Below are 19,446 nucleotides of genomic sequence, written 5' to 3'. Positions count from 1 at the left end.
GAACACGATCAGGTGAAAAACTAGGATGAGATGGTGGAAGCGAAGTGACATATACAGAGTGTACATTAACATCTCCTTTTATTGCTAAGCCAGTTGCATCTTCAAGAGTGAAGCCCTGCAGAACAGACAAGCTATTCAATGACAAATATTCTGTTACAAACCATATTGAACATGGATGACTCAAGCTTAACAACTTGTTTACCGGTCGATATGAGAATGAAGCTATATGTCTTCCCCCGACATAAATATGATATCCTTCAACACCAGCTTGTATAGTTAAGACAAACAGCTGGCCTTCCACAAAAGGAAAAGACCATGTCATTTCTGGCTTCTTCGCACGACCTATAAATCTACTAAGCCAAGAAGTACTTCGCGATTCTTTCGAATCTATCATATCACTCCGAGCCCACTTTTCGCATTTTCTAAATCCATCAACTGTCCAAAAAGAAACGATTGAAATTGTACATGCTAGTCATACATGATCATATGAGTTTCAAAGGAATACATTGCCAATTGTAAATCATCGTCCTCATATTGGTAAAATAAGGTGCTATGACTTAGATCTAGTCACAGTTATTCAACATTATCATTTATTAAAAAAAATGACATTATTTTCACAAAACAAGATTAATGAAGACCAGATACCGATTAACAAAGAACTACTACAATAAGAACCTTAAAATGGTAAGCATCTCTAAGTGCCATCCATACTCTTTTCTCTTTGCATTCTCACACCTATCTAAAAATTGCCTGAATTATAATCCAAACATTTTAAGAGAAGAGTTTAAAAGTTATAACCTATAAGAATTAGGTAAAAGGAGTTTAAAGTAATTCTCCCTTGCATAAGATGTAGGATGGAGATATTCTCCCTTGCATTAAATGAAGGTTTAAAAAAGGGCATCTAATCAGCATTTACATTTCATAAATATTCTAGTTCATTGTTGAAGAAGAATTCAGGAGGATTAGTCCAACGCTCATCTATTGGTCATCTTAAACAGCACCAGTAGCAAAGTCAATCCACGCATGAACGAACCAGTTAAATACATATGCCTCCTAAAAGGAGGCATCCACAGTAATGGCCTCTATAACAATAGTATCAATTTCAAATCTTGATGAAACTCTCAATTAGCTTGTTCAAGTAGACGATATTACATTTTGCTCCTCAACAAAATCAAGTAGTACAGCAGTTGAATTTTTGCAAAAACTATTCAGCAATGGCCATCAATGTAGGTTAATAAAAAACGATGCATTATTATATGCAATTATACATATCAAATAGTTAGGGAATACATGCTGCAAAAATGGCAACAGTTACAATAAGCCACAGTATATGTCAGTTACTGCCCTTGGGTCTCTATTTGCATTTCTAACATCCTAATAGCACCTAATCCACAAGTGAAGCATCAAAGAAGTGATGAAATAGTTGTCGCATTAACTCAACAAACTCTCTTACATTGCCTTCAAAAACCTTTGCTTGCATCTAAAATCTCAAGAAAACTCAAAACTGAATGCCTATGAATTGAGGCGAAAAAAAGAATATGAACATCTTTTCAGGTGCCTAATTTCCTTAATTATGACTGTTGAACAATTGATGAACTTATATAATTTATTATTTATTGGCTGGTAGCAGGGTTTCTTGAATTGCTGTACGACAACTGCAGGTTTTCTGATACACAATGTGTAAATGCTGAGGAATTTGTAGAGAACTAGTTTGAAGTATCACGTTTGGTAGAGTAATGCAATCCAAGGCATGCAGCAGAGGAACAAACAGATAATTAAAAGCAGACTAAGGGTCCAAGCAATTGCAGCTAGAATACATAACAATATGATACCTGTGTCATCTTCATCCCGTGAAGGTAAACCATCGCACCTGATTGATGTACCCCATTGCATTCGATAACACGAGTTGAGCTCGAGAATAGGCTTCTTGCTCCAATCACCCCTGACTCTGGGATTCAAATGAAGGATCTTCGGCGGGTCCTCACCATCCACCACCCTAAGTCCCTGGAGTTCCAACATAAACTGCGAGACCCAGACAAATCCATCCCCCTGCCTCATCCTTGCCAGTTGAGGGACATATTCCTTATGTGCTTCATTAGGTTTGCCGACAACTGTGATCGAAGAGCCTACTGCTAAACCACAGGGAAGAAAGACCAGGAGGTCCCCATCACTATCAATGTCCATCTCAGCTGAACTCTTTGCCAGTGAAGATGGGCAAGACACAGGTTTTTTCTTCCCCAACAGGCAGTCGATCCATGCCGCTTTCCGGATCATAACTCTTCACGTCATCCCAAGCCTTCTCTCCTAGCACCCATGCCTCATTGACCATCTCCTCCAACTGCGTCAGGTTGCCGGATGATTTGTATTTGTAGCCAAACCGAGACCGGAGCAGCGTTATCGGTGCAGATAGATGGGAAGACTGATCCTTTTCTTGGCCAGGAGCGAGATTCCAGCTGTCCTCCAGTTTCCGGTGGAAGGTATCATGGTGGAGCAAAACGGGGTTTCTGTGTCCAACAAGCTGTAGATGGGCGTAGGTAAGGTCATTGACCGGCCGGTCGAGCCCAGAGAAGCTATCGTCCCCACTCAACGCGTTAGCAATCTCCAGAAAATGGTGGAACTTGAACGAGATGAAGATCAAGTAGATTGATCCAATCGCCAACAGAGCATGAGAAAGCTTCCACTTTCTCGTCCCAGAGGAATCAACGCTTCTCCCCCTCATCGTCCGTTCACTCCAAAATTAAAAAATGAGAAAGAAAAATCCGATTCCCATAAACAAAAATGGAATTCATCAACACTTTACGAGGTATTCATCCGATTAGCAAAGAGACCTGAAAAATTCTCCTAAAAATGATCCCTTTTGACACAAAGTAAACGCCCAGGAAGGCAAGGACGTGATTGACGGACAGAAGAAAGCAACAAATCTAACATTTCTGCTACGATATTTTGACGATGCGAACGAGGTGCCGCAGATGCAGTCAGGAAAACGAATCCGGAAGCAGCGACAAGAATGATCCTTCGGCACGGGGATAGGAGTTACCGAACCTCAGATTTCTGTCTCCGACGCGTCGATCGCCGGCGGACACGAGGCAGCGGTGGAGATCGGTGCGAACTGCAGTGCTACGAAGGAGGCAGCGAGCTGTGAGCGAAGGGGATCCGGTGACCCGACCGTCGATTTTTGATCCAACGGTGGAACGTCGCCCAGGCCCACTTGACCGGATGAATCGAAGGAGGCCGATGGTATCTTTGTCGAAGGCTGGCCTGTGAAAGAAAAACAAGGAGGCGAGGTGATCATGGGATATTTGCGTATTGCCCCTCATGAAATACAAAAATGGAGAATTTACCTCGCCATGGACGTGGATGGTCCTGATTTTTTACATTAACATTCAAATAAATTCAATTTTTACAAATTAATGCGCTTAGAATTTTAGGTTTACATCTTGGAACGTACTCAATTTAGGAGATGATCAAAGGATAGCATGAATATCGACAATTTATCATCCGTTTACCTCAGCCCTCCGGACTACGATGTAACGGTAAGATACCTATATAATTTTTTAAGTATGATCGAGTTCCAATTACAAATGAATTTTTCTCAATGAACAATTGATCTAAAAATATTAAATTTCTAAAGAGATAGAAAGAGTAGTCATCTTTATTCTCCATGATTTGAAATAATATGAGTGATAGAGAAGGGATGAAGAAAATCGATATACAATAGAGAGTGAGGTACGAATTCGAGTACACCTTGTATGTTGCTCTGTGAATACAAGCCTCAAAGATGACATACTCAAGCCTCAACAATGTAATTGTAGGGAATTCTATGCGATAAATAATAAAATTTACAGCGGAAATAAGATCCCAACGAGTGATCCATGCAAAAGAAAACTTGTATGAAATTCAATTTATCTATCTAATAGATCTATACCTTTGAAGCATGCCCTTTGCTTATCCCACTCATCCTCAATTCACCGGATCTCTTGCACGTTCAAGCGTCAGTGCCTCTATGCGTATCCACACGAGCATGATCTCAAGCTTTGATCAATTCGATAGACCCAAAACTTCATGATCAAGATTAGGGTTTGATTGGAGCTGAAACCATGCTAATTGGAGTTAAATTGGTTGAGTTGGGTCACACTTGGGCTGACTCAGATCGAACCAGCTAGACAAGCCGGTTGTGAACAGTAACCTTAGTTATAACGAGAATGCTACAGTGTTCGTGACTTGGTTACTATAGCACCTTCGTTTTCGCAATCCCCAGCTTTGTTTTCCTCATTTTCTTCGGCGATCTTCGGATTTTTTTCCCTTCCAATCCAGTTTCCAGATCCCATCAGGCCTCTTCAAGCTTAATTTGGCATCAATTTGGAGCGAATTCTTCTGGTGAGGGTTTCATCAAAGCTTCATTTTCGCGATGAGTTTCAGCTGAGATCTGTGGATCCATCATGATCGGAGCTATCAATGACATTCTGAGGGGTTCTTAGAAGGTTCTTGACGGTTCTAGAGCATTTAATTGATTGCGATTTGAAGGATCTTTAGCTGGGTTTTTAGATCGGGATTGAGCTCTGTTCTGCTGTTCGGAGGGTTTCTGATACGCATTCAGTAGAACTGATTCAGATCTAAATCAAATTGAAATTGATAGGAGTTTGTCTGAAATTTGTAATCTTCGATTTGATCTTGTGTGATGACAAGATTGGAATTGGTTTGTGAAGGGAAGATTCCGAATTCTATCTTTCTCATTACTGAACATTTTACATTTTCTTCTATTCTGTTTTGTTATCTTCTAATCCATCTCTGAACATTTGACAAATTCTGATATGTTCTTTACTTATTTGATCAATTTGTTTCGAATTGTTTAGGTCTGATTAAATCTGTTTGATTACTTGCTTCAATGGTTTCTAATTTTCTTGCTACTGTGCAGTATCAACTACTGTTACGTATCAGTAGTTGATTCTGATAGTTAATCTATTTTTGATCAATGGCTGTTTACTAGCTTTTGTAATTGGTTTCTGATAGTTAAGTGTCTCAGATAATTAGATTGTATCATTGTTTAGCAAGCTAGAATTGTTTCCTCTCAATTTGTGATTTTAGCCTAGTTTCATTTCAAGTTTAGTTGTTCACTTTAATGCTTGATGTTTAGAGTTTTGCATTGGTGTTTCCTACAATTTTAGCTTGATTTCCTATTTCTTACAATTTGAGGAAGAAGACTTTTACATTTCATTAGTGTTTCAATAAATAACTAGAATAGGTTTCAATTGAATTGAATTGCATTCGTAGTTTGTTTTATACCTAGTTTCAATTGTTTTCATTTTAATTGGTAAAACTTGCATTTTGTTTCATTTACTGAATTTAAATTTGCATTCCAATTAAAAAACACCAAAACCCCATTTATATTTGAAAACCCCAAAAAGAACGACATCTTAGCTTGATTTAGACAAATTCTCTACTAGTCCTTGGAAAATACGACTCGTGGCCCCTATATTACATTTGCTTGTGAGCTAAGAGTTTTTGATTATAAATTCTAATTTGAGATTCACTCGTGACACTAGCTGTGGGAACTATCATGCACCTTTCAAAAATGCAAAAAAAAAAAAAATTTATATTTATCTCATGAATATAAAGGATTTTTGCCTCTTCACTACAAGAAATTATTAAAATAGCGACGAAATATTAGCGACAAATTTTTATTTTGTCGCTAATTGTAAGTATTTACGGCGAAAAAAATAGTACGTCGCTAAACTAAATTTTTAGCGACGAAATATAAAATTTCGTCGCTAAATTAAATTTTTAGCGACGAAATTTTATATTTCGTCGCTAAACTTTAGCAACAAAATGGAAAAAACGTCGCTAACTCCTTTTACCAGCATTTTTAGCGGCGAAAATCTTAATTCGTCGTTAACCCAACGTTTTTGGCGACGAAACGATTATTTCGTCGCTAATATTTAATTATTTGAGGCGAAAACTACATATTTCGTCGCTAAGCTTCGTCTAAACCCAATCCCCGATCTCCTTTCTCCATTTCTCTCGTCGCTGCGCCCTAATCTTCTCCTTTCTCCCTTTCTCCTCGTCGCTGCGCCCTAATCCCCTTTTCTCACGACCGATCTCCCATTTCCCCCTTTCTCCGATCTTCCAAACTTCTTCCCAAGAGCGAAGCCGCGAGTTTCTTCTCCCAATCGCGCCGAAGCCAACATCTCCTTCTCCTCATCGCGATCTTCCTGTCTGCTCGCCGGCTACAGCGAGGAGAGGTTGGAGAGCTGCCTAGGAGCTTTCCACATCGGCAACCATCTTTGCAAGGGAAGAAGAAGGAGAAGGGAGTGGAACCGGTGGCTAAGCTAGGCTCAGAAAAGGCAGAGGAAAGACTTGGCCAGCAAAGAAGGAAAGACAAGTCAGGTGAGGCTCCATCAGGAAAGAAAACAGGTGTAGCTCCATCTAGGGTAAACAGGTCCCATATAGTAAAACCGTTCCTCTATCGCAGTTCAGGATACATCGGGAAAGAAAGCGGGATCAGATTGGGATTACTACTGCCACTAAAGCAGCTGTGCTAGGGCTTTGGATCTAAGGTGAGTTCACTGGTTGAATTCGGTAAGGATTTATTAAATGGATCTGTTATCTCTATTAGATTGATCATGTTCTATTTTTAGATTATGGTTGTTATGCATTGATCATGTTCTATTTGAGACTTTTGTTCTATAATTAAGAACATGTCTACCATTGGTAGGTTTAACATCCTAGGTTTAACATTGATGTTTGATTATTAATTCAACTAGTGCTCTGTAGGGGAGCATTAACTTACTATCCTAATTTAACATCATGTCTACCATTGATGTTTGATCATTTCAATTCTAAGGGAATTACATTTCACTGGCTTCAATGAAGTTGTCTTGTGTAACTTCTATTATATCCCACTGCTTAGGTATTAAATCTTGTATCTCTAGTATTATATCTCTAGTAAAATGGACACTTGAACGTTGTTAACTTTTGAGGGTAGCTATCCAGTGTAAACGTGTTATAGTGGGCTTCTGGTCTGATTGCCTGAAAAATTTTAGTTTTCTTGAATAGGTATATGAGACATTAGCTTGTAGAATTTGAGGTTGTCCAACATGAACCTTGTTGCTACCTAGTCTGTTTAAGGAAGCCTGATTCCATGATTTGATTGAAGATCCCTTAAGATTGATGTGCGGTATATTTTGATTGGTAAACTTTGTATTTATGCTGTGTTATTTGAAAAATAAGTAGAAAGGGAAAGAAAAGGACCTGAAAACTTGTAATTTCATTTATTTACTGAGAAGGAAGAGGAGAGGAAAAGATTTATATCATTCCAAATCTTCCATTTTATTTTGTCCAAATCTTGAACAAGTGGAGAAAAGGCAAGTTTGAGCTTCTAAATATAAATATGGTCTATAATATTATTATCCTCCTTTTGTCTCGAAGATAATGGAGTGGAAGTGAGATAGAAAGTATTAGTTCAAATGAGGTAAAAAAAATAAAGAATTGGATTGCATTATCTTCCTACTCTCCACTTTTGGCAATCTTGCAATTTATAGAAACTGAAAGGAAGAAATTAATGTTACATCCATATGCTTGTTTTTATTAGGGACTCAGAACCCTCTTTATTTTCATTCTGATTTGGGTGGATATAAAATGGAGGAGTTGGTCGGAGTTAAATTCCTTGATCCAAGTAAACACACTATTACATATGATTGTTTTGTACTGTGTTTCTGCGATATAATGGCACTTGTGTTATCTACATTTTCATCGAGTGACAACAGCCTGGTTGTTCTTATTGTTTTGAGCTCCATTTTATATTTATGATATTACATTATCTAATTGTTTTGAGCTAATTATTGGTTGTTCTCTCTTCAGGTATACAGCATTTTCTGGGCTGTTATTCTAAGTTCTTCTGCACTTGTTTCTGATTATTCTGTTTCACCTGTCATGACTAGGCCACCTGGGCCAAAACTGTAGGATGACAATTGCTTTGTAGAAGTTGTTGTTTGCATTTGGCCAGCTTGTATGTAAACTTTAAGTGGAGATTACTGCAGTGTATTTAAACTAATGTAGATTATATGTTTATGTATTTGAATTTTGTGATTTTAGTGTGTTTTGAGTGATATTGTGATGTTATTTGTTTGTTGTGATGTTATTTGAGTGATGAAGCATTTTACTGGACGTGTCTGGACGTGTTTGGATGATGTATACAGGGCATTTACTGGATACAGGGAAGGTTCGATTGAGACATATCGAAACTTAGGACGAAAAGGCATTACTAAACAGGTTTAGCAACGATGGCTAAGCTTCGACCTGTGGGACGTTTTTAGCGACGAGTCATCGATAACATTTGGTTTTAGCGATTGTATCGTCGCTAATTTAAGCGACAGTCATTTTTTTTTTTAAGCCATAATTACAATTGTTAGCGACGAAAATCTATAAATTCGTCGCGAAAACAGCGACGAATCACTTGGAATTCGTTGCTAATTTTAGCGACGAATATTTTATATTAGCGACGTAATATTATTCGTCGCTAATATTAGCGACGAATTTCAAGGGATTCGCCGCTAATGATGTTTTGCGACGCACTTATAGCGACAAAATTAGCGACGATAAAATTTCGTCGCTAAACATAATTAGCGACGAAAAATCGTGATTAGCGACGAAATAATTTCGTCGCTAAATTACTCAATTGTTGTAGTGAATTGTGTTCGTTCTATGCAAAAACTCTAAATTATATGTAAACCTGAGAATTGTATGTATGTAGAATGATAAAGTATTCTATTAAGTTATTTTAGAGGTTTATGAGAAATTTATAAGCAAAGAAAGATCAAGGTCTTTGATAGGATCCCAAATTCAAGAATTTGAGGATCAAAAGCACACCAAGTGTTTGAAGAAATGCCAAGGTATTTTACTATATGAGTACTAAAAGATAACAAGTATTTTACTTTAAAGAGGGCTAGTACCCGACTTCCGAGGTTGTCGTAAAATAAATACAGGTGACCAATTCCGAGGTCTTGACCCTGGTAAGATCAAGGTCTTTACCCTCGTAGGACTGGTGGCTCGCTACCCCAGTCTCTATTAGGGAGCGCGCTTTGGTACTACGTCTGGGCCCCAAGAGAAAGTTGATTATTATTTGAAGTATAAAGTTATAAGTATTCGAACAAATAAATCAAGTTTTACAAAAGTTTCAAGTTCCAGCAAGTTTAGTTAAGGAAGTGTATCAATTGCAATTTCATGTTTATAAGATGAGAATTTCTAGTACTTACATGATATTGTAGCATAAACATGAAAGATCACATGTTTTAAGTTTTAAGAGTTTCAAAGCATGGAAACTATTTCAATGAGCATGAAAAATTTCTTATTATGAACATGCAGTTTTAGAATTTTTGTATATATGTACATCTCAGTTTTGTGAGTTAGATAGTACTTACTAAGCATCCGCTTATAGTTGCATTTCCTCTTACTGCAGACAAAGGAAAAGAAAAGCAAATTTGAAGGAAGACGACAAGGGGATGTGTGATGGTGTGTGTGATGCCTGGACTATGGAAAGCCTTGGGAATTTGCTAAGAGCACATTAAGATGTTTTTAAATTGCTAAGAAAATTTAGAGATTTTACTTTCTATTCATTGTTAAGAAGATTTCATAAATTGTTAGTTTTGCATATGTTGGGTATCATCTAGTATTTCTGTTGCTAATGATTAAATAGATTAGTTTTGGTTAATGTTTGTTAGATATTATGATTCATGTCTTTTCAATAAATATGCATAGAATTTTAAAGTAATAAAATGAACTAATGCTTAATTAATTTTTGAGATTGATACTTTTGACACATGAGGTATATTATTGATACATTATATGTAGATTAGTTTTAAAGAGTGCAAGAAGTTCATTTATGACCCTTTGCATGCAAATATAGTTAGAAATGCTTTAGTTTGCTTTAGAACTATTAGTTGAGTATTTAAATGGAGTTTAGAAGAAAGGCTGAAAGAAAGAAAATTGAACATGAAAAAAAAAATTTCCGCACAAGTTAGAAAATTTTAAATTATTGCTAAATAGAGTAGCACTTTAAGTAATACAAGAAGGAAAGAGAAAGAAAGTAACCCGGCTCATAGAAAGCATGAAGGACGGGCGTTACATCGATTTTCTTAAACTTTCCTTGCTTTGCATCCGTCTTCCAACCTGTGAGGACTTCACTTATCCTACACACTCACGACATAAGTGAGATCCACCTTATTAACCTAAACTCAAATAGTTATCAATATTCTCATCCGAGGCATGATTGCACCAACATCTATAGCTTATATATCCATTGTAATAAAATAGTGTCTTTAATTCTAGGGTTAGGGAGTAACCCGATGTTAAGTTGATGATTGATGTTTGTGATTTCTCTCTTTTATTTATGATATGTTTGATTCTTGATTCAATTTTACCATACTTAATTATGGATATATTAGCATACGTTTGCATATATTAGAGACTAAGAGATGGACCGAGAGGTGAACTCTACTCTTGGATCAATAGAATTAGACTAGAGTGTTCGATCATGAAAGTAGTTCAAATTCTATCGAGGATACATTGATTATCACAGAACGCAAAAGGTCTATCCTGATTTGATTACCATGAGAATAAAGGTCATGTTAGAGTATATACATCGGTGTATTTTGAAAGGAAACATAGTTTATCTTAGGATAAATTAACTTCAAACATAATCTAACATTGAAAGCTAAGAGAGGAAATTATAATTAAATTGTCAACAGTCATTGTAGTGAAATCGAAATCCTATAATTGTCTCAAGAATTAATTTTATCATCTCTTTTCATAAAGTTTTCTTAGCTTGCTTTGATTTCATAACAATCCCCTCAATTCAATTCATCTTGATAGTTTGTTTTGCATGTAAATTGGTAGTTAATATGTAGTCGCAAAGGAAGATAATTTTACTATTTGACGATGATCGTGCACTTGCAATTAGCACACATCAAATATATAAATAAATTTTTACCTAGTCGAATACTAAAATTGTTCATAAACATTTAATTCACTTACAATCCTATATGAGAAATTAGAGCACTTGGTAAAGATGGTGGCAGATGAGGTGAGGATGGTGGACAAGTTTGGTCTGACTTTCAAGTATGAGTAAGCTAGTGCCAAAGTTGTGCCTATGCGTGCAGACGAGCTTCATGCACCTAAGCCACCTCCGAGTTCAGCGAGGAGGTGACAAGGGGAGAAAAGATTTTGTTGAATTTTAACTGTCAGAAAAAATACAATCAAGAAAAGATTTTGATTCCTCCCTTAATTCAGTACACTTCATTTCTCAACGGAATCAAACATGAAAAATCTCAAATCAGAACATCTTCACCATAATTTATAAACATTTGAATAGATTTATATTTTTATCATAATTTAAAATCACTAATTAAAATATAGAGAAAATTAAAGGCAAAGTATTCACCAAGCAAGGAAAATGATAGCCCTAAGTGTCCTTGATGATTCAATTAAATGACACTTGAAGTATGATTATCTAACTATAATAATTTTGATTTACTTTCAACAAAAGAATATGATTATTAGGCTTTCTTCTATTCAAATAACAAACCAAACTTGTAAAAATAAAGTTTATAATAAAGTGCATCAGTTTTTATTTTTCCTTGAAAAAAAATTTTATGATGAAGAGCTAATGAACGTTTTGGAAAGGTGCATCTCGATATTTATATTCCTTCAAGAATTCCTTTGCATGAAAATAAAGCTATTTCATTTTCTCTATTGATGATTTTATTAAAAAAATATGGTCATAGTCTAAGAATCAGAAGCATTTTTGTAGTATTTTAAACTTTAAATTAAAACTTTAAAGTCACGACAAAAAAATATAATTAAGAAAGAATATTGTCCAACATTATTCTAAAATGATGAAAAGTATGGTGAAGAGAAAAGATCTTTCTAACTATTTTCAAGCATTTGTGTAGCATTACTAATTACTCTCATATTTTTCAGCCCAAAGAAAGAAACTTTTGGTGAAAGATGTAAAAAGTTGATGCTCATACGACCTAGAAATGAAAACTTATCATACTAAATACAAGATTATTATTATTATTCAGGGCGAACGTGACAAGATTATATTCCTTCTCACAGTATTATTGCTGTACGTTTGTTTTTTTCTTCATCTCTGTGCCTGTTTATGGCGAAGGAATATCTCATTCAAGCAAAATTATTGTAGGCATTACGCATGCTTTCTACTGTAGATTGTTTGCACGCCTTGTCAACAAGCTAAGCAGTAAGCAGATGCATGTCGACACACACAGAGGCTGTCCCTTTTGACCAACTTATAATTAACACACCTGCTTCAAAGTCTGTGATGTATATATATTTGCATCATCACAACTTACAGCTAAGTTTGTGCATATCTTTAGTGAATTAAGGAAACTTAAGGCAATCTAATTTACACAGATGCAGCATTTGGTTAAAGTAAAACAAGCTTGTGCATATCTTTAGTCTGCATTTGGTTAAACCCTTAAAGTAAAACTTAAGTGAGATTAGGTACTGATATGGCAAGAACATTTGGAACCCTAGAGAGAGAGACTAGTGATAAAGATGCAGATGCTTTGGAGAGAATAAAGTGATCTTAATTCCAACCTTGTAATAATTTGTGATCCTTTGTGATGCTAAATGAAGAAGAAGGGCATGCAAGTCGGCAAATAGGTATTATGTTGTAGTCCAATTACATTGTTAGAGAACTTTCTTTTAATAAGGAAATTACCAAAAATGAGTGGAAGTGAATTACTCAAGATACATGAAAAATTATCTTAAAAGGAAGCATAAACTAATATGATCTAAAAGATTTGCGAAGATACTTTTATATACAAGATAAACTTGGAGAGGAAGAAAAAAAATTTTAAAGACTAATAAAAGAAGAGGGTATTTTAATTGTGGAGTGAATCACATGATCAATTAATCAAGTGTTGAATGATCCAAAAGATTAAGTACTAGATGGTACGAAAGTTACAAAGTTACCTTAGTAACTCTGTAATTGATCTTCTTTGCCTCAATAGATTAACGAGAAAAGGAGGATATGAGTATTTACCAAACCATGCTCCTTGTGTTTAATTGCCTCAATAGTTTACAAATTAAATGATCATGCAGTCTATATTTAGGCTACGTAATTTCTTAGGGGTTTTCTAAAGAAAACTTGAACAATTAAATTTTGAATAAAAATTATTCAAAATCAACCTAAAACTTCGTGAGGGATCCCAAATTGATAGATGCTATTTTTCACTATGCAAAACGATTTGCAAAACAATTTTCATGATCAAAATTCTAAAGTTATATTTAATTGAGATGGTAGGCTCTTTAATTTAGTTAACATCTTAAGTTTGAGGGAATCCAAAAAGTTAGTCTAAGTTTGTTCACTTATCATGAGGTAAGCTAATTTGCAAATTAGCGAGGAGGTCACTCTATACAATTTAACCATGACAACTACTTTACAAATCAATTAATGCATAAAATCTATGCAAAATTAAGATGCAAGATCGAATTTGATGATCTTACATGAAAAGGTACTTAGAAACCTATTATTATTGCCCATAAGATATGCCACAACCTCATTTGAGTTGAGGAGAAAGTTGATAACTAAGGATAAATTGAGGAATATAAGGGTCATAATTTAGTAAAATGCTCTAAATTAATCATTGATCTTTAATCTAATCCATTTCAAATCAACTTCTGAAAACAAACAAGTTTATGTTAAGATTATATCTTGATAGATAGTATATGAGTAAAGGTATTTGTACTATGGCTAAAGTTAATTTATTAGTACATTATGACTAGTCCTTAGCTCTATTCAAAATTTATATCATTACATGATACAAATATGATCCTCCTAAATGTATGATACATAAAACAACAATAATTCCTAATATATTATGATATTGAGCTTCTTAATTACAAGGATAAGATTATTTTGCATCACAATAAAAAATATTGAATCATAATCCACAAATGTGAAAAGTAGTACTTTAAACTATTAAGCTACTTGTACTTAAAGTTAATTTCATTATACATTTATTTTTATGGTCAATACAATAATAACAGATTTATTATAACTATTTCAAATCACTACAAGGCTCTTCTTTCACTAATGAGCTAGCTAGCACTAAGATCATTCCTTATTATTATTATTATTTTGACAATCAGAACTCTTGTTAAGTTTGGTTTTGATCACCATTAGCTTTCAACTCTAGGGTTAAGTAGATATGTAACAAAAGCTTAAGAAGCGCATAGACTTATGGGTGAGTATATATGGGGATCAATTGACTCTCACATTGAACATAGATACGGTTCCTAACTATTTAAGATAAAGAAAAAGTCTAATATCAAATCCAAAAATAATATGAAATTTAATATGAGTGTGAGTGTGCACATACAAAATTTGATATCCTTTAAACTCTTTAGCTAGGTATGAGAGATTAGTGCATACACTTAACCCGTATATAGTTTCGGTCATAATCTTAAAATGATATGAAGTTTGATTGTCTATGTGTATGTGTTTCGTATGCATGATATGTATGAGTGCGCACACAAAATTACATGTCCATGAAGTTCCAATTCTTGCAAACTATAGGTATATATTAGAGGAAATAACATCAACAAAATACAAACTCTTGCAAAGAAATCTCTTATTATGTTAAAAGGATTGAGACAGGTAGTACTATCCATGAGCCAATTTTATGAGTAAAAGCTTTAAGTACTACTAACTAAGCATTATTCCATCCAAATTTATGAGCCGGTAAGTAGAGGACAACTTATAACAAGGAAAAGAAAAGTGGAGTGACAACTATAACTAAAAGTATATACGACAGAAATATGTACAGTTTAAACAAAACAATTTAGGGCTTTTGTTGGTGTTTGGAAACACAAAGAAAATCTTCATTAGATGTTCTTGTTGAAACCACAAATTGTAAGACTGTCAACTTTTTATTTATTAGTAAGTATTTAACCCAATTCATGAGACATTAGAGTACTGTGTGTGGTGTGTGTGCGTGTTTGTGAGTGAGTGAGTGAGAGAGAGAGAGAGAGAGCTCACATGCTGGTTATATGCTTCTTCAGCAACTAAAGAGAGTTCCCAGCATTGATTCGTACTGTTGATATGGCTAAAGCTGGTAAAACCCCTGAAAACAACAACAAAAAACATGATGACTGATCTAAATACTTTTAGTAAAGATAATTATGGATACATAATTAACAAGATCTATATGAACTGCAAATATTATATATATGGCAGGCAGATGCATCAAATATTTTCTAGAAATGAAACAAAAATTTATTACAGAATTAATTAACATAATTCCTCCTCTCTACTGGAAGTGCTTATGATATGTTATGCAGAAAGGATATATTTATGGGATGAAATTTCTTCTTAAATGTTCATCTTTCTTCGTTCTCTCCGCTTCTGCTGCAAGTCTTCCACCGGCCGGCGTTATTGCTGCCATCCTCCGGCGGCGGGGGAAGCTCAGGGCACTCTAGATTCACTCCGAAAAGCCTCACCCACTTTGGCGCGGCCTTGGTTGTAGCTGCCATGCCGCCGATGACCACCGGTACCGAGTCCAGAACCGTGTCCTCGTCGCCATAAGATGCTTCTTTGAGTCCGTCGATGTGCTGCCGGGGAAAGCCCGGCAGCGTTCTGTTGTAGTATAAGATCTGGTCCGCGGCCGCCGTCGCCGTATTACCTCCCCAAGATGCTACTCCCCGTGGCCGAAAAGCGTCGTAAGGAATCAGCGGATGGTAGAAGTGCCTACGACGGTGCAGGTCGATGAAGAGGCGGTGGCCGGCGCCGGTGGAGGGGGCGCGGAGGAAGGAGACGGTGTCCCCGGCGTGGAGGTTCTTCTCCTTCACGAAGCGGCTCCATCCCTTGGTCATCACGTAGCTCTGGCTGCTGTGCCAGTAGGAGTAGCGGAAGCTCCACCGCTCGCCGGCGGCGTCCTCGAAGCAAAGCAACACCCCCTTGTCGGCCATATCGGGCTCCAACGGGAAGAACCTCTCGGCGTACTGCTTCGGGATCACCAGCCGGTTCAGCTTCCCGACGTCGCTCGGCGTCACCACCTTGTCGAACATGTGTTCCCGCCGCCCATTGCCACCGTCTGCCGCCACCACGGTACCTAATTCAGGCCTCCACAGAGAAGACACCAAGGAGGGAGAAGAAGAGGAAGAAGGTGTAGGTTGTAGCACCACTCTAAATGCTTCCATATTAGGTGCTCTTATTACGATCAATCTATTATAATTCGTTGAGAGGCTTAATTTCTTCAAGATCTAAAAGAGAGAAAGAGAAAGAAAGAAGGAAAGAAGAAAAGATGAAAAAATTGAGTGAGTTAAGAAGAGAAGTAGAAAGAAGAGGTGGTGGAGGAAAAGGGAAATGGGAGATAGATGGAATCATGCATAGGGTATAGAAAGGGGACCATGCCAACTGAGGTCTGAGGCTACATCCTTATCATCATCTCATGGATGTATTAACTCACCAAAGTCTATATCATATCACTATTTTCCCTTCATGTGCATTTCATGTGTGTGTTGGGTGACAATGTAAGACAAATAGGCACTCCGTCACCATGTTAACTAGGCACATATGTAGGGTTTGCCTTCCAAATAGGTTAATTAATTTAACTTTTAGCTCATGTGATGATATTTGTACCTACAACCAAAAATTAGGTTATCTGCCATAGAAGAGCTAGAATAGAAGACCTTGTAACTCTCAGTGAAAAAAAAAAAAAAAAAAATTGTTGTAACTTGTAACATGCATGCCATGTCATTACAAAAGCTAGCCATTTTCCTATGTCACTTTGTCAATATCTCATAAACCCCTTTTAGGTTAATATGCAACAACAAACAACTTCACAAGGTTATTATAAGTGAATATTTTTTGCCTTGATATGTATTAATTTAAGGTCATATCATAGAGAGCTAGTTATCATCATTTTGTTACTAATTCATTTTGTTAGTGAACACAAAACTTGTGAGAATATATATCCTTGTTATCTATCACAACTATTTGTTGCTCACAGATAATCTTTTTTTTTACTGTGATATTCATGTATTAGAACGTCGGTACATATTCACAGTTAGACTCACATGAGTAAGTGCGGTGTTATTGTGTTCCTCACTATATGATTCGAATCTACCTTTTTATGATAAGGTCAACTTGTAATATATAATAAATTTATTTTGTTTTATATTTATCGCGGATATATAATTGAGTTCTATATATGTGCACACAAGCTTGATGCACCTAGCTAGGTAGGGATAAAGATATAAATGAGCTGAGAAGGGGAAGAGTACATTAATCAAAGAGATAGGGTTTCAACTTGTTGGTGTATGTGCTGTAGTTTTGGATGCTTTTGACTATAGGGCAGGAATGGGAGTAGTTTGCCACTGTGTGCCGGGTCCACTGTGCCCCTCAAAAGAAGGTGGAGAAGAACATGCATGAAATTAAAGTTTAAAAGGACAGCAATTATATTCTCCAAAGATCTGATGGCAGTGACAATTAACTTACACTAATACCTAATATATACAAAAAGTTTGAAGTTTTCATCATCCTATATGTATATATATCATGGTAATTATTTGACTGACATGATAAATTGTTAGCTACCCAGGAACAGCTGAGAGAAGTGTAATCAAACACTGAAGGCTTTACACTGTAGCTACAGGTACTCATCTCCATGCTTTTCTTTGCAGTTGCAGTACACATTTATCATTCTTGTATTGCTTTTGAATCAGGATGGTTTCTATTACTGTAGGTTTGGTTCCCAGGTAGCTATTCTATTCCTGATGATGAATTGGAAGACTATTTCTGTGTTTGATTGCACAATGAATTTAGAATAGCCATTTTTATAGTTATTCTCTCTCAATTTTTCTAATTATTTCTTGTGTAAAATTCAAGAAACTAAATACTTATTTGGATATGCATGTTGAACTTGTTGTTTCATAACCCCTAAACTTAGGAATGGGTTCGATTAATTAACTTTATTCTTTAATTTCGAAGGTTTAGGAAGTAGATGAACTTAGGGTTTTCACTTTTCTTTGAATGGAGTTGATTGAGAAGTTTAGAGAAATTTGAAAGGTTGACATCTTTTTCAATTTTTGTGATACTTTAGCTTTCATATTATATAGATTTGAATTCTTTTTGTGTGGATATAGGCTTAGACTACATTTAATTGCTATTGTATTTGTTTAGGTTTGTGATCTTCTACCAACAAAGATAAAGATTCTACATGAGCTTTTAGTAGAATTTTTATTATACTTTTTCGCCATTATATTATATATATTTAAATTCTCTTTGTGCATTTACGTTCACATTGAACCATTTTTTACTGATCTTGTATTCATTTATGTTTGTGATGTTCTACCATAAAAGATGAAGATTATATCACATGAGCTTCTAGTGGAGGTTTAACTACATTTTAGATGACTAAATATAAATTTACAAGCATATAATTTAGGGCGACAAATTCAAATTAAGTGGAGGTTATAATTGTCTTCAACTTCATTTAGTGGTAGCAGAGGTGCTTGTGATTCCAATATAAGTGTTGATAGATTGTCTATCAACAAAGAGGTGACAATTGGTGCTATGTTTATTAGTTGTGTCGACACAGACATGGGGAAAGAGATGGTGTCCTTGGCATAGAGATACCTCTCCTTCATGAATTGATTCCATCCCTTGCAACTAATTTTAGATAGATTTTTTGGCCAAAAAAATTCAAAGATCCTAGCTAGTATCAATTTAGAGAATATTTCTCGACTTTCAACTTTGTTTTCATCCAAAGAACAAAAATAATTTGTTGATCTAAGTGGGGATCAGTAAGAGCATTTATAAATGTCAAAAAAAGAGATAGATTCGCTACCTCAGCGACCCCTTAGAGTCGGTCCCATGGATATGGAGAGAGGTAATTAAATTTAGATACACAGGCAGGAAACGTATGGTGAAGTGAATGACAGATCATGAGTTCCCGTGAGATTCGACCCTTAGTTGTTAGACCAGAAACATGTTATGCACCCATCGTCTGCACTACGACCTATGGACATTTTTGTAAACGTCAAAGATTAAGGAGAGAGTGGATTTGGGATTTGGTTGCATTTCTAATATCACTAGTTTGAGCTATGTTATTTGATTTCAATCTAGTAGTCTAAATCTTGTTTCACTATCAACCAACTCTAAAATGCTATGAGACAAATCTATATAACAAATTATGCTTGTTAGATTTGTAAATCTTATTTACTTGAGTAAATGGATGGTGAGAAAAAGTAACGAGGATTTAAAGTAATGAGGAATCTTTGATCTTTTACTTTCACTAAAATTCATCTATCTAAAATCTACTTGAATTCTTTTTGTGTGGATATATATAGGCTTCCATCCAATTGATCTTGTATTTGTTTATCTTTATGATGTTCTAGCTACCAAGAAATATGAAGATTCTATAG

At 35.7% G+C, this 19,446-nt stretch overlaps 1 protein-coding gene and 1 pseudogene across 1 annotated transcript; both read right to left on the bottom strand.

The window, feature by feature from the left end:
- Positions 1 to 3,221, bottom strand: part of LOC141834440 (hydroxyproline O-galactosyltransferase GALT2-like) — a 3,548-nt pseudogene extending 327 nt beyond the window's left edge.
- A 12,106-nt stretch (positions 3,222 to 15,327) lies between these two features.
- Positions 15,328 to 16,341, bottom strand: LOC141835402 (B3 domain-containing protein Os03g0120900-like). Its single transcript, XM_074722859.1, has one exon. It carries the CDS (start codon positions 16,216 to 16,218, stop codon positions 15,400 to 15,402), a length of 819 nt encoding a protein of 272 aa, XP_074578960.1. The 5' UTR covers positions 16,219 to 16,341; the 3' UTR covers positions 15,328 to 15,399.
- Positions 16,342 to 19,446: the final 3,105 nt, after the last annotated feature.

Source organism: Curcuma longa, chromosome 9 (assembly GCF_044706935.1).
Source record: "Curcuma longa cultivar G26 ecotype Majalengka, Jawa Barat chromosome 9, ITB_CL_G26_1.1, whole genome shotgun sequence".
Lineage (NCBI taxonomy): Eukaryota > Viridiplantae > Streptophyta > Magnoliopsida > Zingiberales > Zingiberaceae > Curcuma > Curcuma longa.
Note: the sequence above shows the minus strand (reverse complement) of the source record. Positions and strands in the feature narration are given on the sequence as shown.